General features: G+C 39.0%; 1 protein-coding gene across 1 annotated transcript in view; it reads right to left on the reverse strand.

Moving 5' to 3' along the window:
- Cpe (carboxypeptidase E) overlaps positions 1–26896 on the reverse strand; it is a 119084-nt gene that overhangs the window by 9485 nt on the left and 82703 nt on the right. Inside the window, exons 2-6 of the mRNA XM_058580378.1 lie at positions 16104–16300; positions 13801–13968; positions 4791–4912; positions 3439–3617; positions 961–1100 (exon numbers count right to left, since the gene is read on the reverse strand). Of these exons, the coding sequence (XP_058436361.1) occupies positions 961–1100; positions 3439–3617; positions 4791–4912; positions 13801–13968; positions 16104–16300 (806 nt within the window). The remainder of the gene's footprint in view (positions 1–960; positions 1101–3438; positions 3618–4790; positions 4913–13800; positions 13969–16103; positions 16301–26896) is intronic.

Below are 26896 nucleotides of genomic sequence, written 5' to 3' on the forward strand. Positions count from 1 at the left end.
GATCCCTCTGGAATGATGACATAGTGACCGTGGTACAGATCTAGGATTAACTCATGAAAGGGGGTAGGGCATGGAGATTCCACAACCACACAACCTGGATTCAAATTCTAACTGAATAACTCCAGAAAAGCTGCTGAACCTCTCTGAGCCTCTGATTTCATTTTTTTTTTAATAATTTTTTATTTGTTTTAATTAGTTACACATGACAGTACAATGATCTTGACATATCATACATTTGAACCAGATGGGATATAATTTCTCATTTTTCTGAGTGTACAGGTTGCAGAATCACATTGGTCATGCAGTCGCGTATATACACACAGCAATCATTTAATTCCCAGGTGATAATGGTGGTGATAGTGGTGGTCATATATCCTCCTTCTCGGGTTGTCGTGAGGCTAGGCACATAATTGCTACATGTAAGGCATTACATGTATAACAATAATGATAAATAGTAAATGCTCAATAAATATGCATCGTTGTTATTATTATTACCTGGCCTCTAGCTGAATCTAGGGGAAGAAAAGTGAGGCACCAGGGCACTGAAGGAGACACTCTCAGGAGCTGATCTCATGTTTGTGTGACCCTGAGAGTGAATTTTTCCTTACGTTATGTACCCTAAGTGCCTCATTTCCTCACTCTTGTCCTGCCCTTCCTGGGGTGCCTCATAGGGCCACTGAGATCAGGCTGGGACGTGATCTTAGGACTTCCCTCACCTGCAAGAGTTTGGCTCACTTCTCCACAATTTTCCAGTGTGGTCAGTTCTCAGTGAATAGTCATGAGCCACAAGGTCTATGACAGGTGAAAGGCAAATTGAATATACTGACACCTGCTTTCCAATGACAGGATCTTCACCCAGGCTCAGACGGACCTCCCTGGACAGGACTGCTCCTAGAAGACTATTACACCACAGGTCTAAATACTCCTAAGTATTCATTTGATGCTGGACACTCTACTTACCTGCTCAAGGTAGCTAATGAGGGAGTTTTTGTTATCCTCCCAGTAGTTCTTCAGAGACTCCTCAGGTGGGAACTTTTCACAGCTAAGCTCCACAGTGATCTCAAAACAGTTGCTGCTCAGGTAATTGAAGTCTTGCATTCCTGCAGAAGCAACAAATGACACGTCAATATATGCATGTGGTGGCTAAAACACACAGGCGATTCTGCTGAACTGAGCTAAATAAAAATGTACCATCCTGTGCCATCTGAGGGAGCTCCCTGGGAAACCACAGGGAAATCACCTTCCATAGGGGATCTGAAAACATACTTGCAAGATTAATACATTAACTCTGCTTCCATAGAGCGGAGGGAATTGTCAAGAGGCTGGCCAGTCTGAGGAGGTGAAGTGCTTTATTTTGGCAGATCATGAAATCTATAAAATTCTATATGGACCCCACTGGAATGGCTACATAAGTAATTATTTAACTTAATGCATTGCTGTTGCAAAGTGCAAAAGCAGATGTCAGCCACGGTCCATGTTGCTGTAACAGGCTTCAAAAAAGACAAGGTGAATGACTCGATCCCTACTGACCTAAAAGAAATGCACATCCTTCAAAGCCTTCAACGGAGTGTGAGATGATCTAACATACTACTCTCTCCCTATGTCCAACCAGTACCATAGTGTACACCTGAGGGACTAGGAATCCTGATAATGTACTATATATTAATTCAATAATCATTGAGTGTCCATATAAAGGTCATAAACTTTAATGATACTTCATAACTCACCAAAGATTCTGTATCCAGATAATTTTCATTGAAATTAAATCTAATTCATATTAATAGTGGATACTGTTGGTGCCCACCAGATCACTTTTATGGAGCCAGGGCACCCACCTCAAGCTGCTATAAGTGTGGGCTGTTAGGAGTTCACAAAGGCTGTTCCCCTTTCCTGGAGAATGCTTGATAGGAGCCACCTAATTTGGAAGGTTACACTCTCCCATTTCTCACCCTCACTTCTTTCTGGCAGCACACAACCAATGGCTAACTGGTATGCAGTCACCAAAGACTGTACCTTTACCAGAAAAAGATGACCCTGCCTGTGATTTATGCTCTGGACCCTTCTCCCAATGGCTTTGGCCTAGGCTACACCTCACCTGAGACATCCTTGTTCAGCTCTATCCTTTCCTTTTCTCTGCTTCCCTAAGGATTTTCTTAAAGTGTATTCCCTCAATAAACATCCAAACCACTGTCTCAGTCTCTGTTTCTAGAAAACCTCACCCAAGACATTGATTTTATTCACTATGTGGAGAACTAAAACCATCAAAGCTTCCTTTGACCTTTTGATTACTGTGGAACATAAGCATTAACTAATACTAATATTATTATCATTGCTATTGCTATGCTAATATGATCATCAGTATTTTACTAATATAGTTTATCTGATATTGTATAGACTGTATATATTTGTTCAAAAGTGACTGCACAAGGAATTGCTAAATTTTTATGAAAGCTGACGTATATTTTACTTCCCATCTGATGTATTTGATTTATTCTAAATCCTAAATCTGACATAGACCTTTGTTCACAAGTTACAAAAAAACAAAGTACTAAAACTGGTCTGGTCAAATGCAAACCGTAAATAAAAACAGTATCAACATATACCAGAAAAAAAAAAAAAAAAACAGGAAGAATATTTTTCTCAGGGCATAATGCAACAAAATTAAACATATCTAACCAATCCCTGAAGTCACTGGATGCTGCCCTAATTCTCTTTTTTGTTTCCAGGTTGGCCATAGCAAAATTTTCTTAGGCAAAGTGAAAAAAAAAAAAAAAAAGTATCAATATCTTCACATCTCACCCTCATCCTTGGTCGAGGCCAGTAGCATCCTACAACTGTTATTCTTCTGGGTGGTTACAAAAATATGAACTCTGTAAAGTTCATGTTGGGACAAGGGAAGCTGCCTTGATGGGCAAAAAGGGATTTCCTGCACAGGGCCTTCTCTCTCTTTGCAGACTAAACCCTACCTGATCTGACAGTGTTTACTACACTAGTGAATATAAACTACATAATCCACGTCACATAGTCTCTTTAGTCCACCATTTAAAAAAAATTGAAAGATGTATGCACCAAGATGTGCTAAAGGCCACAGGATGCCCTCTAAAATACACATTTATCTATTGTAAAAGCAAGACTCGTTTATGATAAGGATGCTACCTTATTACCTAAAGCCTGAACTTGAAAAATAGAGCAATTAACAATATTCAATTTATATTTTCCCACTGAATACTTCAGTTTGTTTTCTTTATTTAGCATCTCAATTTTTTTAAATCCACAAGAAAAAAAATTACATATTATTCATGCATAAAATTAATGGAGGAATTAGGGGTTCAGCCTACTTCTTAATGACTGAAGAAGACTGAAGAGTCTCTAGGTGGAAATCGCTCTGTAAATCTAAGGAAGTCAATATCATAATCAGAGAACAAAATGGAAACTCACCGCCAGGTACACTGTACCAAGCGCCACCGTTGGTTGTTCCATCTACAAAGCTACTGTCATCGTCATTCTTGCGACAGGGAGGTCTGTTGGAGTCAGACATGGCCGGGTTGAAAGAAGAGTAGGCCCGAGCCACGCTCTTGAAAATGGCATCATCCGGGCAGGAGCTGTACTCATGGGCACTACCTAGAAAACAAATCCAAGAGACGGAAGGATTTGACACAGATCAAAAGGCAGCACTTGTTTTCTGAAAAGTAATTTGGTGTTGAGCTATTGCTGATGTATTTTTTAGCTACATTGCTAAGGGGAAGAGGTGAAGATTTAACTACCAATTACACTTAGTTACATAATTTTCATTCCTAATACCAAAAAAAAAATGTAAAAATCAGTTAGACTGAACATGCTACTTATGAACTGAAAGTTCACAAGAAAAAGGTGATATGGTTATAGAAGATTGGACCTGGGAGAATAGCAGGATTTCCATTGTTTAAATTTTTCATTTCAAATATGCACACATATCAACCTAATAGCCACTATGAACTACTCTCACACATGCTATTCAGCGTTCGTTCGATTTTAATTCTTTTTTTAAAAAAAATCCCCTATATGTGTTGTATGAGCAAATATTAGGTCTTTTGATCTCATGTATTCTTACTCCTATATTATAAATATGCTTGGCCTACTAGTTTCCCAGCTATTGACAAATCACAAAATCTCTAAGTATATTTAACAGTGTTTTTTTAGCCAGGCCTTCTTCAAATCTCAAAGTTTCTAATATCTAAGATCCTTATCCTTGTTTACAAAGAGCTTACTCTTCAAAGGTCCCTAAGACTAGATTCAAAGCAGGAAATTTCCTGAAGCAACAAAAATTAAGCTGAAACTGTCTATTTGGTTAAAGGGTGCCTTGCGTGAAGCTTAACTAAAACTAGTTAGAAGAAAATAAAGGATCACTTCCCCTCCCTGACACCCTCCGACACGAATCCAATGAAAAAATGCAAGGGATGTTCAAAAAATGTACATGGGCCCTGATGAAGGACCAGAGACTGCTTCCATTTTTAGGCTGGTGCACAAAATTACATGACCTCTGTAATCTCTCCATTTTACCAGGAGCCGGGACTGAACCAAGTTCATTCTGTCTTCTCCCTTTCTCTTCTCTAAGTGTTCTCTTAAGGTCATGTTTCTCTTCACCTCAACTTCAAAGAAAGTTACCAAGTATGCCAACACTACGTGAAATAGGGTATGTATGTTAAACACATGTATTTCTATCAGCAAAACAAGACTACTTCAGAGTCATCTTCTAAACCTTTGTATGGTAGTAGTAAGCCTTAAACCGCTCAGAGAAGCAGGAAGTATACCTACCACTCCGAGTCTCATCGTATGGATAATTGGCGACAAGGTCTCCTCCATGGAGATTGGCGGAAAGCACAAAAGGAATGTCCATAATCCAGTGAATGACAGCCTTGGTCTCAGGGGCAAGCTGTATTCAAGATTAGAGATTAAAATGAGTATTAATTTGATGATCATTGGTTGATCACTTGACAGAAAAGACAGAAAAGGTGAAAGAAAGAGAAAAAGAAAAGAAAAAAAACCCTCAAAATCATTCATATTGAGCCACTTTGTGGCTGTTTTCATAGAAAAACAAAAGTTCCTGTAAGAGCAGCATTCCCTAGGCCTTTCTCAGACTTGTAAAAAAATTGTTCAATCACATTTAAATTTTCTTCAAAGTTCTACTTTTGTGGGATGCCAGTTTTCTCTCTTTGTAGCTTGGAAAACAGCAGGCAAATCACTCAGGGACATCATGTGATCTGTAATGGCTCCCAGGTCTTCATGATTAACAGTTAAAAATAAGACAAGGAGAAAAAAAAATGGTTGGATCACAGAACTAGATTCAACCTCTGTGATGGTTCAGACATGTGGGAGATTTTATTTCCAATTTCAACTTTTGCTTACTATTTTTCCAATTTCCTTCAACTACTTCAAATATTGTTCTCCTATTGTATTTGGTTTCTTGCAGAGCTGACTATAAAATATCAGTTTACTTCAGAATGCTCATCTTAAATTTTGAAACAAAGGCAACGGTTTCAGGAATTCATGTTGTCTTTTGAATGATTCATAGTCCCTCATAACTTGGAAGCAAAATAAAAGAGGGAAAAAAAATTTATACCAAAGAATTAATTTGCAGCCAAAAACTTGATACTTTTATGTGATGAGTTTTTAATAGCAGCAAGAAAGACTATTAAACTCTAAGTACTTCTTTGATAAAAAGAAAAGCTTTTAACGGAGATGTGATCCATACTGTTCTTTTGGACAGAAAAAAATCTAACAGCAATAGCATTTGATGGCTATGAAAAGATCTTGCATTTGTCTGTCTCTGTTCTGTTTAAGAATGGCTTTCACGTGCATTATTTTATGGAGCTTCAGAGCATACCCACTTCATAGAGAGGAATTTGATGGTTGGATGTGTTAAACAACATGTCCAAGTTCACATGGCTAAGGAGTCAAAATCCAGGCTATGAACTGATAAGCCCCACAATATTTTTAGCATATCAGCGTTACTGTATTAAAACTGTCCTATTTTTCACATAATTATAGGAAAGTGTGATTTAGAATAGGTGTTGTCAACAGATACCAAAATAGAGTTACATAGGAGAATCAGTTCTAATGTTCTACAATAAAGTAGGGTGACTATAGTTCCAATTTATTATATATTTCATAATTAACTAGAAGAGTTCGAAGGACAAAGAAATGACAAATGTATAAAGAAATGGAAATGCTAATTACCTAATTTGACCATTATACTTCATATGCATGTATTGAATGGCCACACTGTACCATATCTATATCTCCCATATTTACATTTATATATATATATATATATATATATATATATATATATATATATATATACACGCACACACACACACATTCACACACAATTATGTGTCAATCGAAAAATAGAATGGGATGTTGGTTTTATCAGTTATTTGGTTGGTGTATTTTATCCTTGCTACAAATTAATTCTCATTGTAGAAAATGTAGAGAAGACAAATAAGCCCCAAGAAGAAAATTAAAGTTACTTCATCGGTTTACCATCTAAAAATAGCCACTGCTAATACTTTCATATATGTGCTTTTGGTCCTTTTTCAATCCACTTACATAATATTTAAAATGTGATCATTTACATGCCCTTTTATTTACTGTGTTTTTTTCCTGCTCAACAAAAAATAACATACCATTTCATATGACTGAATACCTTTCTATAATGTATTAACGGCTGAGTAGTAATTATCTGATGTGTGCATCTAGCATTCATAAATAAAATCAATAACATTAATAACATAATGTTAAATACTTTTAAAATATAAATATTAAACACTTTCTATGTGACATGTTGAATTCCCACACCCTCCCAATGAGATAGGGAGTACACTTTCCCCCTTTTATAAATGAGTAAATTGAAATACTGAGAAGTTAGGGAACAACATGACGTTACTCAACTGGTAGTGGTGGAGCCTGGCCTCAAGCCCAGTTTTAGCTGCACAACTACCACTCTAGCACTAGTAATCCCTAATTGTTGAGTATTGGGTTATTTACTATGAAAATTTTTTAAATATTATCAATACCCTCATAGTAACCCTTTGTACAGATCTACACTTTTCAGGGGGAAATCTCTTGAAATAAAATGACTTGACCAAAAGCTAAACACAATTTTTGCTTAAAAAAAAAAAGTTTAAATAAAATTTTATTTTTAACTAACACTGTTTAAATTTTAAAATATTCCAAATTACCTCCCCATAAGTTATAGCAATGTAGTCATCAACATCATATTAAACCTTGTATTTCTAGTCACTCTTGGCAAGAGCACATTTCTGGTTTTTTTTAAAGTTTGGCACTCTAATCAATAATTATTATTGTTATTAATCAATAACAAAAATTTTAATTAGCCAGAGAAAGTTTTTATGTATTAGTTGCTAATTTATATTTAGTCTTTCATGACACATTTATATATGTTTTAACTGATTTTTCTAATGAAATGTTTACCTTATTAATTTATAATAGTTATTTAGTAAAAACCTCTACTATATATTACACATATTTTTCAAATTCGCCATGTGCCTTACAAATTTTGTAATTAAAATGCAGACCATAAAGATATTTATGTTATGAATGATAATATCAAATCTATTGACCTTTTCTTTATGGTCTCTTCCTTTGCTTTTGCATTTCATTCATAGTTACAAAACAGTAACTTTAGTGACCATCATATGCCTATTTCTACAAAGGGAATTTTAAAAGTTCTGTCCTCTTCAAAAATTACATATCTGTTTTTTGTTTTGTTTTTTTTTTGTTTTTTCCTCACATCGTCATATGTATTCTGTATAACAATGAGGGTCTCCTTCCATCTTCCATGCAATTCCCTTCTCCCTCCCTTTCCTTCCCACCTCTCTTCCCTATTTAGTGGTAACCTTTTTCTCATGCTCTTCCTCCCTACCCCATTTTGAGTCACCCCCCTTTTATCAGAGAAGACATTCAGCCTTTGTTTTGTAGGGATTGGCTAACTTCACTTAGCATAATCTGCTCTAATGCCATCCATTTCCCTGCAAATGCCATGATCTTGTTATTTTTTAGTGCTGAGTAATATTCCATTGTGTATAAATGCCACATTTTTTTTTATCCATTCATCCATTAGATTGGGTAGAGAAGTGATGGGAGGGAAAGGGAGGGGAAGGGAGGATAGGAAGGACAGGAGAATAAAATAGACATTATTATTTCTGTATGTATATACTTGACTGCATGACCAATGTGATTCTGCAACCTGTACACTCAGAAAAATGAGAAATTATACCCTATCTGATTCAAATGTATGATATGTCAAGATCATTGTACTGTCATGTGTAACTAATTAAAACAAATTTTAAAAAAAGGAAAAAAATTACATATCTGCCAAAGTTCTCTTTTACTGGTCTCCTACACTTTATATTTAAATTATTTAAGTTGAATGCATCTAGAATTTATTTTGATCTCTGCTATTTGTGAGATGGATCTGTCTCAATTCAATTAAATAATCCTTTCCACATTGATCTGAAATCTGCCCTCATTATATACTAAACTTTTATACATAATTACATCTATTTCTAAAGTTCAAGTAGTTTAAACTAGATCCACTATAACTTTTGATTAAAATAATCTAAAAATAACTTTAAAAGAAATTAAATTTAAAATTCTATAATGCACATTTTTATAATGAATTTATATATTTAAGCTCAATACCGACCTGATATTAGTATTATATGGTATGAATCTAACATAAATTCTTCCATAATATTTTGTTCAAAAGTTTTTCTTTTGCTGCTAAATTTGTTTTCAGTCCTCTTCCATATACAGCTTTCATTCTCTATTTATTCAAATCCAGTGATTGGTCTGACCAATGAATAGAAAAGGCAGAAATCACTGAGGTTTGGAGAATTATTGAGGACTTCAGGAAAGGGGTAGAACTTAGCATGTCTCAGGAAGGAAAAAATAAGATAGGATTTGGATAGGAGGAGAAGGAAAAAAAAAGAGAGAAGTTAAAGTCAAGAAGGAGGGAGGGTAACCTGGCCATCTTTGGGAAGTAAGCATAATATTCCCTGGGGTGAGGTGTCAGTGTTAACAGGCGCTCAGGTGCAAAGTCACTCTGCAACTGACTATTTTGCTATTCATTATTAACCTGCAAGTGTTCAAAACTGTTTGCACAACATACTGCCGTGCGTTTATAGAACAATATTCACATAAAAATAATTTTGAAGGACACATACCAAAATATGAATTTTGCAATAATTGTTTTTATTTTTTAATATTTTTTAGTTGTAGTTGGACACAATACCTTTATTTTATTTATTTTTATGTGGTGCTGAGGATCAAACCCAGGGTCTCACACGTGCTAGGCGAGCGCTCTACCACTGAGCCACATCCCCAGCCCCACCATAACTTTTTTTTTTTTACAACTGCTTTTTGAAATAAGTTCAAAGATACAGTCCTGAATACACAAAGTTGTATAAAGCTCCTTGGCTTAGTTCATTGTTAGTTCTTGTATCTTACATACACCACTGCTAATATTCATGTTACAAGTATATTCAAAAGTAAGCAAGTCAATTCCACAATTTGATAAATTAAAGATGAGTTTCTCTTTGACTCTGAATAGCCTTTTAGGCTGACTATATACTTACTGTAATTATAGGTTTAAGTGATCTACAGAGTGGACCACAGTGGAGCATCCCTAAAAGCAAGGCCCTGATAGTCTCTGAAACTATTTGTGACCTATTTTTAAAACTTCCATTTAAAGACTGTAAGTATAGCTCAAATGTTATGCCCTATAATTAGATGGCTTTGACTCTTAAAATATGTTGAAGCTATATTTATTCTATTTTCTTCACAACTCCAGCCATTAAAGGTTCAGTGTAATCTTAATAACTTATGAAATGCATTTTAATCCATGCTGTTCTCAAGCAATCAAGGCCAAGGTTCACGTGCTAAGCCCAGATCACAGTGAGATGACCAGGCTCACAAGCTCGGGGGCAGATGAGAAATGGCAGCAGGAAGAACTGGGAGTATAGGAAACAGCTTTTATACTCAAAGGTTCAGAAGAGCAGGAGCACATGAGTCTCAAGCATGTGTCTCGAGAGAACGTCACAGCATCTGACGGATATGCCACAAGGTGCAGGTTCCTTCTCACCTCCTCCCCTACAGCACACACAGCCCAGAGCTCCTGGATCAGCCATCACAGGATTCTGCATTCCTAAGCCACGATTCCCGACATACTCAGCAGAATAACCCTTGAACTTTACAAACCTTTACAAGGAATCTAGATATCGGGCTGAGAAGAAGAATTAAGAAAAGGGGAATATATAGCAGCATTAATGAATTGTCTATGTCTCTTACCAGAAGGCTCTAAACACTGTCTCATTTATGATGACAAAAACAGAAAAAAGAGATGAACCGGACACAGGCAATGTGACCTCACAATTGTCAAGCAGATTTACGGGAGACTTGGAACAAAGTCAACAAATACTGTTAATGTTCCAAAGAAGGGTCTAAAAAAATAATTTTCATATTTCTCTTTGGTTTACCTTTATCTAGAAAAAAGTAGTGGCATCAAGATCTTTGAAGTAAAAGTTGTGATTTAAAAAGAGTACCATGAACATCTTTTAATCATATTGCTTAAGCTAAAAATATGAAAACACCTCGTATGGAGAAGGTGCAAAGATGACACAGTTTTAACAGGAAGGAGAAGGTCATGCTGTCTGGAAATAATGGCACCTACACAAAGTTGCCAATCAACCATCTTGTCGACATGAGCTCATTCGCAGTTCTTCCGTAGCAGGTGATAGGAATTATTTTCCTCATTTCTTTAACAAAGATGACATTGACAGGGTAATGCAAGCAACGGGGAGTTTGTGTGCTCATATCGGGACTCGGCTTCCAGAACAGTTTTTCATTCTTGTTCCAATTGCTCATAGTTTATCACTCAGAACTTCCCTCTTTTTCATCCAACCATGGCCTTCGGGCTCTCCCTTCTCCCTGAAGATGGTTGTCAGGAGTGCATGTGAGATGCAGAAGCAGGAAAGTTTTCCTTTTCAAATATTTTGATTTGTTTGCAGGGTTGGATTGTACTTTTTTTTTCTTTTTTTTTTTTTTTTTTTTGGTACCAGGGATTGAACCCACGAGAGCTTAACAACTCAGATAAGAATTGGAATTCCTGCAAGCAAGGGACTGAAAGTGAGAGTCAAAGGGAAAAGCATATGTATAAACAACTACGTATGATATAAACTTGTATGTGACAATAAGCACCCTACTGGGATATATATATATATACACACACCGTAAGGAAGGATTAATAGGATCTGTTTTGAAGAGCAGAGGAAGATCTCAGAGATGAGGAGGCATAGAAGGACAAGGAAGAGTATTCTTGACAGTTGGAATAGCCACTTATACGAAGACATAAAATTATCAGAAAATTATACATGTGAGTACAAATAGAAGATAGGACTATTGGAGCCAAATTCAGGAATGAGTCAAACAGGAGTTTCCAGGGGCCAAGAGACACTTGAATGATCCTGGAACTGGAATGAAATGAAGAAATCATACTTTCTGGTCTCTTAGTTAGGAAAGGCACTAAAAATAATTGACCCAACGGGGCTGCATGTCCTGGAACAATAGAGAAGGGACTGAGAGCTGCTACCAGACATCTTCCACCTGTCCTCCATGACGGGCTCAGTTTCTCCACAAATAATTGAAAGCAATATTGCCTTGAAGGTGCAACAGGGGTTTAGTAAATGCGAACTTGTGTCCACCTCGCCCCCAGGTAACTAGCAGGGAATACTGAGAGAGAATGCTGAGGCAGTAATAATAGTCCTGGGTCCTGAACTCAAGTACTTTGGCTTTAACTTTTTAACTTTTGGCATTAACTTTTTCAATCCTTATAAACATCCTATGAGGCAGACAGTACTATCATCTCCATTTTCCAGATAAGAAGCTGAAGCACAGAAGAATTAAAGAACTTTACAAGTTTACACAGCAAGTATGGAGCCAGGATTTGGTCCAAGGTGGCTGTGTCTAGAATCTTCATGCCTAACCTTCACACTATGCTGCCATGTTAAGTTTTCACTTTATCCTCTGGGCAGTGGTGAACTGGTACGATTTTTTAAGCAAAAGAGAAATAATTTGTGTTTGAACAGATCACTCTGGAGGAAATGAGATGATTGTTATAGTTTGAATGTGAGATGTCCCACTAAAAGCTCATGTGTGAGACAATGCAAGAAGGTTTAGAGGAGAAATGATTGAAGTTACAAGAGCCTTAACCCAATCAATGAATGGATCCTGTGATGGCATTAACTAGTGGAAACTGAAGGTGGGTAGGGTACAGCTGGAGGAGGTGGTTACTGGGAGCATGCCATTGGGGTATATATTTTGTATCTGGTAGATGGAGTCTCTCTCTGCTGCCTGATCATCATGTGAGCCAATTCCCTCCACCATGATGTTAGACCTCACCTTGAGCCCTGAGGAATGGATTTGGCCGTCTGTGAACTGAGACCTCTTGAGCCCCCAAATAACTTTTCCTCCTCTACAATTGTTCTGATGGGGTCTGTTAGTCACAGCAGTGAGAAAGCTGACTAAAACAAAGACTGAATGGAGTTGGGAGAGAAGGGACTCGAAACAAAAATAAAAGGACACGGGGCCTGAACTACAGCCATGGAATAAGTTTTGCAGAGGAAGGGAAGATGGGAGGGAAAGGAGTCAGAGAGGTCAAATAACTGGGAAGTAGGAACCAACTGACAAAGTTGGAAATTCCATGGTTTTGGTGATCAGGATAAATGAAACAATAGTGGTTCTAAGAGAATACTTATTTCTGGACAGTCTGAACCTCAGTCCCAGGTACCACCAGATAAAGGGACCCAGTGAGCAAGTAAAACAGAAAATCTATGCTCCTGGAAGATCTAGAATTAGAGAAATAAGTCTTGGAGACCTGGTATAACAGCTAACATTGCAGGTTCAGGAAAGGATGGAAACCTAGTGCAGCAGAGAGAGGTATCAGATGGGATCCTGAGGAAGGCCAGTATGAAGCCAAGGTAGAAGAAGCAGGGAAAGAAACCAAGCAGTGATTTGAAAGTAGGAGAGAAAAGAGTTTTGTAAAGCAAGAAAGGAAAGAAGAAAGTTCTGTAAGAGAAAAAAGTCCAACAACGTGGAATACTGCTGAGTTGCTAATTAGATGCACTGACAAAGGACCTCTGAGAGGGCCCTGGTGACTTCTCAAGATCTACAACTGGCTTCCTTCCTCCTGTTCCTAGCCCAAACTTCTACTCTACAACCCTCAGTCAATCCTAGGGAGCAAACCTAATATCTAGCTAGGCTCCCCTTCCTCCAGCCTTGGCTTTTGTAGTGATAGGTAACTGCCACATACCAGCATTTATTACTCCTGCGTCCTTCACTATGATAAAGATACTCAAACTTACTTTCTAGGTAGAGGACAGAAGTGGGTCATTGGGGGCATGCCTTTGGGTATATATTTTGTATCTGGAGAAAGGATTGTCTCTCTGCTGTCTGATCATCATATGCACCAAAATTCCCTCCACCATGCTCTTCCACCATGATGCTAGACCTCACCTTGAGCCCTGAAGAATGGATTTGGCCGTCTGTGAACTGAGACCTCTGACACTGTGAGCCCCCAAATAAACTCTTCCTCCTCTACAGTTGTTCTGGTTGGTTCTTTTAGTCACAGCAGTGAGAAGGCTGACCAAAACAGTGACTGAAAGGAGTTGGGAGAGGACAGACAAGAGGTCTGAACTAAAGCCAGGAAATGACCCCAAGAAAACTATACAAGTTCTCTACCTTTGTATTTTGATCCACAATTTTCTTCAGATTTTTTAACAGGTGGTTATTTGGACCACCTTCTTTCTCATTAACATAAACTATCCTATCCAGGTCTGGAAAGTTCCGGTTCAGATCTATTCCCTGGGCATTGCTTCGTCCCACAAACCAGTCCTTGAGTTCACCAGGCTAAAAAAAAAAAAAAAAAAAAAAAAATCAGAGAAAAATCAGTCATTTACTATTATTGTCACTATTTAAGGTCTCAATTAGTGTTTCTGAAAATAATTTACTAAGATTATTTATTTCAACAATATCCTTCCACAATGTCATTCTTACTGTTTTACTGATATAAACATGAAGGTATCAGATTTAAAGGATATTTTATGGGCATCTTAAAAATATTTTCAATGAATAATATTTTAAATATCAATAATAATATTTAAGAGATATTTATAAGATTACAAAAAAGTCAATACATATTCACTAGTAATAGAAGACCTTCTCAAAGCATGCCACTCTAATTCAATTTTAATAAAATTTTCACTGCCTCTATAAATGACAAGTGGCATATGTTTAAATAATCAAAACAATAAATAAGATTAGAAGCTTAAAATGAATTAACACAAGTTTTTATATATTAATAATATGTATCCCTCTTGTACTTTTCATCAAAAAATATATGAGTTTTATTTCAAACTCTGTAAGAAAGTATTTTGAATGTTTTCACCATATGAAATGATAAATGTTTGAGGAGACAGATATATTTACTCTGATTAAACATTACACAAAATATATGTATATCAAAGCCTCACATCATAACCCATAAATATGTATAATTTGATACTTTAAGTATCAATTAAAAATGAATTCTAATTTTAAATAATAATCTTTTAAAAAGTTCTAGAACTTTGAACAAAAATTCTAGGGTTTTGTCTATGTGGGTTTTTTTGTGTGTGTGGAGGGTGGGGAGGGGACCAGGGATTGAACTCAGGGGTACTCAACCACTGAGCCACATCCGCAGCCGTACTTTGTATATTATTTAGAGACAGTGTCTCACTAAGTTGCTTAGTGCCTCACCATTGCTGAGGTTGGCTTTGAACTTGTCATGCTCCTGCCTCAGCCTCCCCAGCTGCTGGGATTACAGGCGCTGGGTGAGGGCTTTGTGGCTGAGGAATTTCTGTTCAACTTAACCCTTTTGCTAATGGTACAACCCGAACAACTGACGAACTTCTAAGACATTCAATTTTACTTTACAATGTGAATTTTGTTGTTTTACTATTAAATTATGTCAAATCTTTGATATAAACAAAGCAATCATCTTTTTAAGCCATGTAAGCTAAGATACCTCAGATGGAGAAATAAAAATCTATATGACAGAAAATAAATAGCAAAACAATCTTTTGCTCACTTACAATTCTGAAACTGACCTCAAATTATTAAATAATTTGATTTTATGTTACTAGAATTTTTCTCTCATAACTTTAGAAATCATATCAATGTTACACTTTATAAAAATTCACTGGGTTTCTGACAATATTAAACTACAGGATTACTGGCTTCACTGTAAAAAACATTATTTAATGTGTCCCAATAAAATAAGAAAATAATTTCAAGCTGTAGACAGCAGCAGATATAATGTTCCCATCCCTTCCTAACCAAAAATGGATGTACAAACCATATTATCTTCTCTTCAAAAGTGGTTAATTTCCAGCCTAAGAGTTAAAATGTAATTTAATAAACTTATTAAAAATTAAAATATAAAATATGAATCAAAATTTATGCCATAAAATTATAACTTAAACTTTATAAATTACTTTATGTTTACAGTTGATTGTTTTTTCCTTTTGATTTTTTAAAATTTTATTCAACATTCAAAAAACTAATGATTAAACATCAGTTGAACATTGATCGGGCCGAAAGTTTTTCTTCTTGATTTCAGTAGAGGGCGCTATGACATCGGCTGATCAGATACAGCCATAGTATTTATTACACTACAGTAGATATTTTCTGAAATTTTTTAGAAGGAAATTTACCAGATCACAAATATGTATACATAAATTATTTATTTAGAAATACAAACAAAACATTATTAAAATATTAACCTATTAACTAAATTTCTTATTTGCAATCTCTGCTGAAAAAACTCTCTTCCCTTCATTCTTAACTCTTTTTCTTACCAACAAATTGATCATGTATCACTTACACTCTCCACTGAACTTTCTATAAGCTTTGTGCCAGGGTGTGATGCATGTATAAACACATACGTGCAAACATACAAAGACACATGAAGAAAGCACGCCCAGCCCAACCTGCCTGTCACTCACCTGAGATGCTGCCTTCTCAAAGCCATCCGGGTTCAGGGAAGGCATGATGTGAATTCGGGTGTTATGGATCAGGTTGACAATTGTCTCATTCCCCTTCTGGTACTCGTTACACAGGTACTGGGCTAAGAAAATGAGCAGTTCCCGTCCAACTGCCTCATTACCATGCATATTCCCAATGTATTTAAATTCCGGTTCACCTAAAAGAACAAAAACAGATAGTGTGAAGACATTTTCTGCAACACCAAAGCAAGGGCACACGGTACCCGATACATAATTTATCTACTAATTTATTATGAATAGGCAACAATTTCTTTTCCCTCTGGAATTGTTGCCTAAGAAAATCTACCTTACACATTAGAATACGCCAAACATCCCTTCCATCTTTCCATCCTGTTCCTCTCTTCCTGCTGCCCACTTATTATGAACTGAATCGCATCCACACAAAATACACGTTTTGGGGGTCTAACACTCAACATGACTGTGTTTGGAAATAGGGCTGTGGGGGAGATACTCAAGGTCAAATAAGGTCATAGGAGTGGGTCTCCAGTTGAATAGGTCATGTGAGGACACATCAAGAAGGTAGTCTGAGCTTGTACAGGAGGAGGGAAGATGGCGGCGAGGGGAGTGCATTACCCCCGTGTGCTGCTTCACTGTGTGGGAGTATGACAAGTCAGGACGGCTAAAGGATATCTTGTTAGGAATTTCCAGCAATAGTGGGGTGCGCCGGAACCTGGAGGAAGGATTTCCATCGCACGAGGATCGGCTACGGGGACTCAAACGCGAGAGGTTTGTCGCACGGAGGGTAACACTGCTTATTAAGCAAATCGCCCCGTGGCTAGAGTCTGCAAGGCGCGCTGGGATAGAGACGCAGGGTTACAGCGCTGCAGTTTCTGCCAGACGCGCAAGCACCGCACTCAGGGCTGAATTCTGGGTTCGAGACGGGGGAAGGAAGCGGTCCATCTCGGTTCTCCACACCGGTCAGACCACAGAGGAGGCCAGCAGCCACCATGTTGGTAAACTGACGTCACCACACCTGTTTTTGACTGACCGCAGCTCATTCAGCCATAGAACAGGTAATTTCAGGCTGCAATTCGCCTGCGGCTTGCAGACAGATTGCTAGGGTTCAGCGCCTGGGGGCTTCTTAAAATCTGATCTTATCGGAGTGAACACGGAGCGCGGGGCGGCCAAGTCCCGGCTCCCGGAACCGTCCCGGAACCGCCCTGGCTCAGGGCTGCGGAGCCTGCGGAGGCTGCTTCTTGGACCCTGCTACTATCAGAGCAAACACGAAGCACCAAGAAGCCGAATTCCAGCTCCCGGAACTGAGCCCGCGGGGACTGCTTCTTGGAGCTTACACTTATAGGAGCTTACACCGAGCACAGAGCGGCCGAGTTCCGGCTCCCGGAACCGTCCCGGAACCGCCCTGGCTCAGGGCTGCGGAGCCCGCGGAGGCTGCTTCTTGGACCCTGCTACTATCAGAGCATACACCAAACACTAAGCGGCCGAATTCCGGCTCCCGGAACTGAGCCCGCGGGGGCTGCTTCTTGGAGCCTACACTTATAGGAGCTTACACCAAGCACGGAGCGGCCGAGTTCCGGCTCCCGGAACTTCCCTGGACCGGGGCTAGGAGCCCGCGGAAACTGTGTCTCGGTCCGGGTCCTGCTGAGGGCAGGTCAGGACTCACCCATTGCTTGGGTTGCCCGGCAAGGGGAACGAAATGCTGCCATTCGCATAGGATACCAACATGGCAGAGATCTGATGTCAGCAGAAAGCGGTGGAGGAGAGATCTTCATCAATACCAGCGGTGACATAAGCAGTTGGTCTCCTGGTAAGGGGGGTGAGGCTCAGTCACCCGAGTCTCCTCAATTTGTCCTCGAGCCAGAGGGAAGGAGCCGGGCCGCTGCCAGCCCCCGGAGCAGGCCCAGCGGCTCGCCAGCGTGGTGACCGCGTGACCCCAATTGGAGAGGGGGCGGAGCGGAGCCGCCACCCACACCCGCCAGGTGGGCAGACCCACAACCCAGTAGTACATGGGCGTGGTAGGAGGGGCAGGGCAGAGCCGCCCTTCACGCTTGCAAGGTAAACAGACCTGTGACAGCCTGGCGGGTCAGGCCCAGTGGCCTGCCAGTGTGGTACATACGTCACCCCAACTCGAGTAGGGGCAGAGCAGATCCTTATCCCACGCCCGGATCAGGCCCTGCCGGTGTGGTGGTCACGTGACCCCAATTGGAGTGGGGGTGGAGCGGAACCGCCACCCGTGCCCGCAGGGTGAGCAGACCAGTGATCAACCTGCAGATCAGGCCCAGGGGTCCGCAGGCGTGGTAGGAGGGGCAGGGCAGATCCGCCGCCCGCGCCTTCAAGGTAGGCAGACCTACAACAGACCGGCGGATCAGGCCCAGGAGCTTGCCGGCGTGGTACAAACACCACCCTAATTGGAGTAGTGACAGAGCAGAGTCGCCTCCCTTGCCAGGAACAGACCCAGCATCCTGCAGGCGGGGTAGTCACGACACCCCAATTGGAGTAGGGGCAAAGCAGAGCCTCCACCCGTGCCCGAAAGGTGGGCAGATCTGCGACCGACCAGCGGGACAGGCCCAGTGGCCTGCTGGTACGACAGACACGTCACCCCAATTGGAGTAGGGGCAGAACAGAGCCGCCACCAGCTCCCAGAACAGGCCCAGTGACCTGCCGGCGTGGTAGCCACGACACCCCAATTGGAATAAGGAGAGAGCAGAGCCGCCGCCCGCACCTGCAGGAAAGATACGCAAGCAGTATGAAAAGACAAGGAAAGAAAGGACCACAAGCAATGCAGGTCAACGCAACTTTAGAAGAGGTAACAGCTGCAGCAGATGGAATGTCAGATAAAGAATTCAGGATATACATGCTTCAGATGATCTGGAGTCTCAAGGAAGACATTAAACAGCAAAATCAGACAATGAAAGATCACTTCGACAACGAATTACGCAAACAAATCCAGGAAGCAAAGGATCAACTATACAGGGAGATAGAGGTTATAAAAAACAAGCAATCAGAAATCCTAGAAATGCAGGAAGCAATAAACCAACTTAAAAACTCAATGGAGAATACTACCAACAGAGTAGAACACTTAGAAGATAGAACATCAGACAATGAAGACAAAGTATTTCAACTGGAAAAGAACATAGACAGCTCAGCAAGACTGTTAAGAAACCATGAGCAGAACATCCAAGAAATATGGGATAACATTAAGAGACCAAACTTAAGAGTCATTGGGATACAGGAAGGTACAGAGCTCCAAACCAAAGGAATGAGCAGTCTATTCAATGAAATAATACAAGAAAACTTCCCAGACTTGAAGAATGAGACAGAATCCCAAATCCTAGAAGCCTACAGGACGCCGAATGTGCAAAATCATAAGAGATCCACACCTAGACACATTATAATGAAGATGCCCAACATACAGAATAAGGAGAGAATTTTAAAAGCTACAAGAGAAAGGAAGCAGATTACATTTAGGGGCAAGCCAATCAGGATAACAGCTGATCTTTCAACACAGACTCTGAAAGCTAGAAGATCCTGGAATAACATATTTCAAACACTGAAAGATAATGGGTTCCAACCAAGAATTGTGTATCCAGCGAAATTAAGCTTCAGGATGGAAGATGAAATTAAAACCTTCCACGATAAACAAAAGTTTAAAGAATTCGCAGCTAGAAAACCATCTCTTCAAAACATCCTAGCCAAAGTATTACAGGAAGAGGAAATGGAAAATAACAATGAAAACCAACAGTGGGAGGTAGGACAGTAAAGGGGGGGGGAAACAATCAAAGAGGAAAACAAACCATGTTTAGTAACAGAAATAAACAAATATGGCTGGAAGAACAACCCATATCTCAATAATAACCCTAAATGTTAATGGCTTAAACTCACCAATTAAGAGACACAGGCTAGTAGAATGGATCACAAAACAAGACCCAACAATATGCTGCCTACAGGAGACGCATTTGATAGGAAAAGACATACATAGGCTGAAGGTGAAAGGTTGGGAAAAATCATATCACTCATATGGACTTCGGAAACAAGCAGGAGTGTCCATACTCATATCAAATAAAATAGATTTCAAGCCAAAGTTAATCAAAAAGGATAAAGAGGGACACTACATACTGCTTAAGGGAACCATACACCAACAAGACATAACAATCATAAATATTTATGCCCCAAACAATGGTGCAGCTATGTTCGTCAAACAAACTCTTCTCAAGTTCAAGAGTCTAATAGACCACCACACCATAATCATGGGAGACTTCAACACACCTCTCTCGCCACTGGACAGATCTTCCAAACAAAAGTTGAATAAGGAAACTATAGAACTCAATAACACTATTAATAACCTAGACCTAATTGACATATATAGAGTATACCACCCAACATCAAGCAGTTACACTTTTTTCTCAGCAGCACATGGATCCTTCTCAAAAATAGATCATATATTATGTCACAGGGCAACTCTTAGACAATATAAAGGAGTAGAGATATTACCATGCATCTTATCTGATCATAATGGAATGAAACTGAAAATCAACGATAAAAGAAGGAAGGAAAAAGCATACATCAATTGGAGAATGAACAATAGGTTACTGAATGATCAATGGGTTATAGAAGACATCAAGGAGGAAATTAAAAAATTCTTAGAGATAAATGAAAACACAGACACAACATATCGGAATCTATGGGACACATTGAAAGCAGTTCTAAGAGGAAAATTCATTGCTTGGAGTTCATTCCTTAAAAAAAGAAAAAACCAACAAATAAATGATCTCATACTTCATCTCAAAATCCTTGAAAAAGAAGAGCAAAACAACAGCAAAAGAAGTAGAAGGCAAGAAATAATTAAAATCAGAGCTGAAATTAATGAAATCGAAACAAAAGAAACAATTGAAAAAATTCACAAAACTAAAAGTTGGTTCTTTGAAAAAATAAACAAAATCGACAGACCCTTAGCGATGCTAGTGAAGAGAAGAAGAGAGAGAACTCAAATTACTAGCATACGGGATGAAAAAGGCAATATCACAACAGACACTTCAGAAATACAGAAGATAATCAAAAACTATTTTGAATCCTTATACTCCAATAAATTAGAAGATAGTGAAGGCATAGATAAATTTCTTAAGTCATATGATCTGCCCAGATTGAGTCAGGAGGATATAGAAAACCTAAACAGACCAATATCAATTGAGGAGATAGAAGAAACCATAAAAAGACTACCAACTAAGAAAAGCCCAGGTCCCGATGGGTATACAGCAGAATTTTACAAAACCTTTAAAGAAGAACTAATACCAATACTTTTCAAGCTACTTCAGGAAATAGAAAAGGAGGGAGAACTTCCAAATTCATTCTATGAGGCCAACATCACCCTGATACCTAAACCAGACAAAGACACTTCAAAGAAAGAAAACTACAGACCAATATCTCTAATGAACCTAGATGCAAAAATCCTCAATAAAATTCTGGCGAATCGGATACAAAAACATATAAAAAAAATTGTACACCATGATCAAGTAGGATTCATCCCTGGGATGCAAGGCTGGTTCAATATACGGAAATCAATAAATGTTATTCACCACATCAATAGACTTAAAAATAAGAACCATATGATCATCTCGATAGATGCGGAAAAAGCATTTGACAAAGTACAGCATCCCTTTATGTTCAAAACTCTAGAAAAACTAGGGATAACAGGAACATACCTCAATATTGTAAAAGCAATCTATGCTAAGCCTCAGGCTAGCATTATTCTGAATGGAGAAAAACTGAAGGCATTCCCTCTAAAATCTGGAACAAGACAGGGATGCCCTCTCTCTCCACTTCTCTTCAACATAGTTCTCGAAACACTGGCCAGAGCAATTAGACAGACGAAAGAAATTAAAGGCATAAAAATAGGAAAAGAAGAAATTAAATTATCACTATTTGCAGATGATATGATTCTATATCTAGCAGACCCAAAAGGCTCTACAAAGAAACTATTAGAGCTAATAAATGAATTCAGCAAAGTGGCAGGATTTAAAATCAACACGCATAAATCAAAGGCATTCCTGTATATCAGCGACAAATCCTCTGAAATGGAAATGAGGACAACCACTCCATTCAAAATATCTTCAAAAAAAATAAAATACTTGGGAATCAACCTAACAAAAGAGGTGAAAGACTTATACAATGAAAACTACAGAACCCTAAAGAGAGAAATAGAAGAAGATCTTAGAAGATGGAAAAATATACCCTGTTCATGGATAGGCAGAACTAACATCATCAAAATGGCGATATTACCAAAAGTTCTCTATAGGTTTAATGCAATGCCAATCAAAATCCCAATGGCATTTCTTGTAGAAATAGAGAAAGCAATCATGAAATTCATATGGAAAAATAAAAGACCCAGAATAGCAAAAACAATGCTAAGCAAGAAGTGTGAATCAGGCGGTATAGCGATACCAGACTTCAAACTATACTACAGAGCAATAGTAACAAAAACAGCATGGTACTGGTACCAAAACAGGCGTGTGGACCAATGGTACAGAATAGAGGACACAGAAACCAATCCACAAAACTACAACTATCTTATATTTGATAAAGGGGCTAAAAGCATGCAATGGAGGAAGGATAGCATCTTCAACAAATGGTGCTGGGAAAACTGGAAATCCATATGCAACAAAATGAAACTGAATCCCTTTCTCTCGCCATGCACAAAAGTGAATTCAAAATGGATCAAGGAACTTGATATCAAATCAGAGACGCGCCGTCTGATAGAAGAAAAAGTTGGCTACGATCTACAGTCGGTGGGGTCGGGCTCCAAATTCCTCAATAGGACACCCATAGCACAAAAGTTAATAACTAGAATCAACAAATGGGACTTACTCAAACTAAGAAGTTTTTTCTCAGCAAAAGAAACAATAAGAGAGGTAAATAGGGAGCCTACATCCTGGGAACAAATCTTTACTCCTCACACTTCAGATAGAGCCCTAATATCCAGAGTATACAAAGAACTCAAAAAATTAGACAATAAGAGAACAAACAACCCAATCAACAAATGGGCCAAGGACCTGAACAGACACTTCACAGAGGAGGACATACAGTCAATCAACAAGTACATGAAAAAATGCTCAACATCTCTAGCTGTCAGAGAAATGCAAATCAAAACCACCCTAAGATACCATCTCACTCCAGTAAGATTGGCAGCCATTAGGAAGTCAAACAACAACAAGTGCTGGCGAGGATGTGGGGAAAAGGGTACACTTGTACATTGCTGGTGGGACTGCAGATTGGTGCAGCCAATTTGGAAAGCAGTATGGAGATTTCTTGGAAAGCTGGGAATGGAGCCACCATTTGACCCAGCTATTCCCCTTCTTGGTCTATTCCCTAAAGACCTAAAAAGAGCATGCTACAGGGACACTGCTACATCGATGTTCATAGCAGCACAATTCACAATAGCAAGACTGTGGAACCAACCTAGATGCCCTTCAATAGACGAATGGATAAAAAAAATGTGGCATTTATACACAATGGAGTATTACTCTGCATTAAAAAATGACAAAATCATAGAATTTACAGGGAAATGGATGGCATTAGAGCAGATTATGCTAAGTGAAGCTAGCCAATCCCTAAAAAACAAATGCCAAATGTCTTCTTTGATATAAGGAAAGTAACTAAGAACAGAGTAGGGACGAAGAACAGGAGAAGAAGATTAACATTTAACAGGGATGAGAGGTGGGAGGGAAAGGGAGAGAGAAGGTAAATTGCACGGTAATGGAAGGAGACCCTCAGGGTTATACAGTGGAGGGGGTAGAGAGAGAGGAGGGGAGGGGAGAGGAGGGGAGGGGAGGGGAGAGGTGGGGAGGGGGGAGGGTGGATGATGGGAAAGGCAGCGGAGCACAACAGACACTAGTATGGCAATTTGTAAATCAATGGATGTGTAACTGATGTGAATCTGCAATCTGTGTATGGGGTGAAGGTGGGAGTTCATAACCCACTAGAATCAAAGTGTGGAATATGATATGTCAAGAAACTTGTAATGTTTTGAACAACCCACAATAAAAAATTAAAAAATAAATAAATAAATAAATAAATAGCTTGTACATGTAAAAAAAAAAAAAAAGAAGGTAGTCTGCAAGCCAGAAGAGAGGCCTCACCAGAAACCTACTTTGCTGGCACCTTGACCTTGGACTTACAGCCTCCAGAACAGTGCAAAAAGAGACTTTTGCTGTTTAAGCCACTCAAGGTGTGGTATTTTTTTATGATAGTCCAACCAGGCTAATACATACCCCAACCCAATAACTAGGAATAATAATATACTTTATGTGCCCTTTACTGGTTAAACATTGTGCTTTGCATTTTTTCTTATTTAATCCTCACCAAACATCTAAAAGGCAAGCGCTATTACAAGCCATCTCCATTTTATAGATGGACAAACTGAAATTCTGACTGCTTAAGAGACCTGACCAATTCTGAAGTCACAATTCAAAGGCTGATCTTCTGCCTTAGTTAAATGTCTGTGTTGTTTGTTTCCAACCAGAGAATTAAAAGGATCCAGAATGCAAGGTTCCAACCTTGTAGCCAATTCTTACTGACTAGCCTTGAACAAGTACTTCAGCTCTCTCTGGCTTTGTTTCCCCATGTAAAAAATAGACAGGATAGGTTCTACCTCATACGGAAGGTTATGCTGATAGAGTTAAGTAGAGCTGAGCACAGTGATGCACACCTGTAATCCCAGCAGTTTAGGAGGCTAAAGCAGAAGGATCACAAGTACGAAGCCAGCCTCAGCAACTTTGCAAGGCTCTAAGCATTCATCAAGACCCAGTCTCTAAATAAAATATTTAAAAAGGAGTGGGGATGTGGCTCAGTGGTTAATTGCCCCTGGGTTCAATCCCTGCTACAAAAAAAATAATAATAATAATAATAATAACTAAGTAGAATCGTGAATGTAAAGGTTTAGAACCTGGAAGTAGCAACTCTTCTATGTGCTTGCTCTACTTATTTTTTAACATTAGTATAATTACATCACATTATCATTGTGAGGTGTTTGTACCTAATCTAATCTTTACAACAGCCCACTAAGTTGTGGAAGGAAGATATTTTTATTGTCATGATGGTACAAATGCAGCCCAAAGAGGATAAGCAGGGCTGAAGGGCTCAGATGGAAATATAAATCAGGCTGCCCACGGCTGCTGCCTCAGTTGCTTTTGGAGAGGCACTGTGGGACTGCAGAGAACACGATTCCCATTCATCCTGCTGTTCTGCTCTTTCGGCTTCATCTATCCCATGGGCTCACCTTCTGCCAGGAAAAGCATTCTCCCACTTATAAAATCACTAGAAAAGAAGTTGGACTTATTTTTCTCCTGGAAATGTGTTATCTAACCATTCTTTGCGTGAGATTCCTGCATGTCTGGTTTAATTGACCTCTCAACTGGGCTTTTGCTAATCTTAATCTTAGTGGAAGCAGCATCAGCGCTATTAATACCCCCCTGTGTTTATACTTTGAAGGAGAGTCTCTAATAATAAAATTACCCTCCTCAGGTCTTGCCCAAAAAGCATGAGAAGAAGTGTTTTCTTTGTTTCTGGTTTGAAAAGTGACAATACCTTTCCCCTTTCTGTTAAATGCATGCCTTTTAAACCTTCCCTTACTGGTTGCATTCATTTGACTTGACAGAGACACAGGGAAAATTGCAACAGCCCATTATTTAAGAGAGAGAGAGAGAGAGAAAAAAAAAAACCAAGCAAGCAGAGGGATATTAAAAACCCACTTTGTAAAGTCGTCTGAGAGACTCACAGCAAGAGGTTCTCTGCTCCCTATCCCAACACAACTTTGGAGCACCAGGTCACTCAAAAGAGTGAGCATGGCCCACAATACATAAGAGTAGATGAGCACAATGGATTCTTTTAAATTACTTATCTCATTTTAAATTTTTAAAAATCATTTAAAGGAGAAATAGCAGCCTCACAGTTACATAGCCAAATTTGGCCCCCAGATGTTTTGATTGACAGAGTGCATTTTGCTTTTGAATGTGAATATTTGGGGGGGGGGGTGAGAATGTGCCCTCCCCAGTTCTGCCCCAGGCCACACTGCTCCCTATTGCTTCTTTACTCATTTATGTATGCAGTTCCAGAATTTCCAGAAAAATTCCAAAATGATTTCTCTTCTTCTTCAACTCTGCAAGAACTTCCTCTCAAAAAAAAAAAAAGAACTTCCTCTCAGAACTAATCTCCCTCAATTTGTCTGTTCTATCTGTGAGGAGATAGTAATAATAATAATGACAATAACCATGTTTTAGGTTGACAAAAACAGCAAAGGTCATTATACTGAAGATACTGATGTCGCAAAGTAAGATTCAAGGCACATAGCACTTAGCAAAAGAAAAAGCAAGTGTATCCTTGCCTTCTTTTATCCACAGGAATAACTTAGATGGCTATATAATGTTACCAAAAGAATTCACAAAAGCTGTGAATTCTGGTGGTAACATTATATAGCCATCACAAGCCTGCTGACATGTCCATGAGATGGAAAAGAGCCATAGCATTTATTCAAAGCATATACACAAATCCCAATGTGAGACACGAAAGGGGGTCAAAGAGCAAATAAGGCAGCATTCCTAAACTCAAGGAATGTCGAATCTGGGAGGAGGACACAGACATGCACATGAACAATGTCAAGAGTGAGGCAACCATGAAGGAATGTTGGATATGTAACTATCCAGCTTCAAGGTTCTAAATTAGAATATTTCCTCAGCCTCTTTGGCTTCCTCTCAACCCTCTTCCCTCCCATAGCCAGAGTTATC

This window comes from Marmota monax, unplaced genomic scaffold, assembly GCF_021218885.2.
Source record: "Marmota monax isolate L192 unplaced genomic scaffold, Marmota_monax_Labrador192_F-V1.1 WCK01_AAM20220418_F8-fsc00040, whole genome shotgun sequence".
Taxonomy (NCBI): Eukaryota; Metazoa; Chordata; class Mammalia; order Rodentia; family Sciuridae; genus Marmota; species Marmota monax.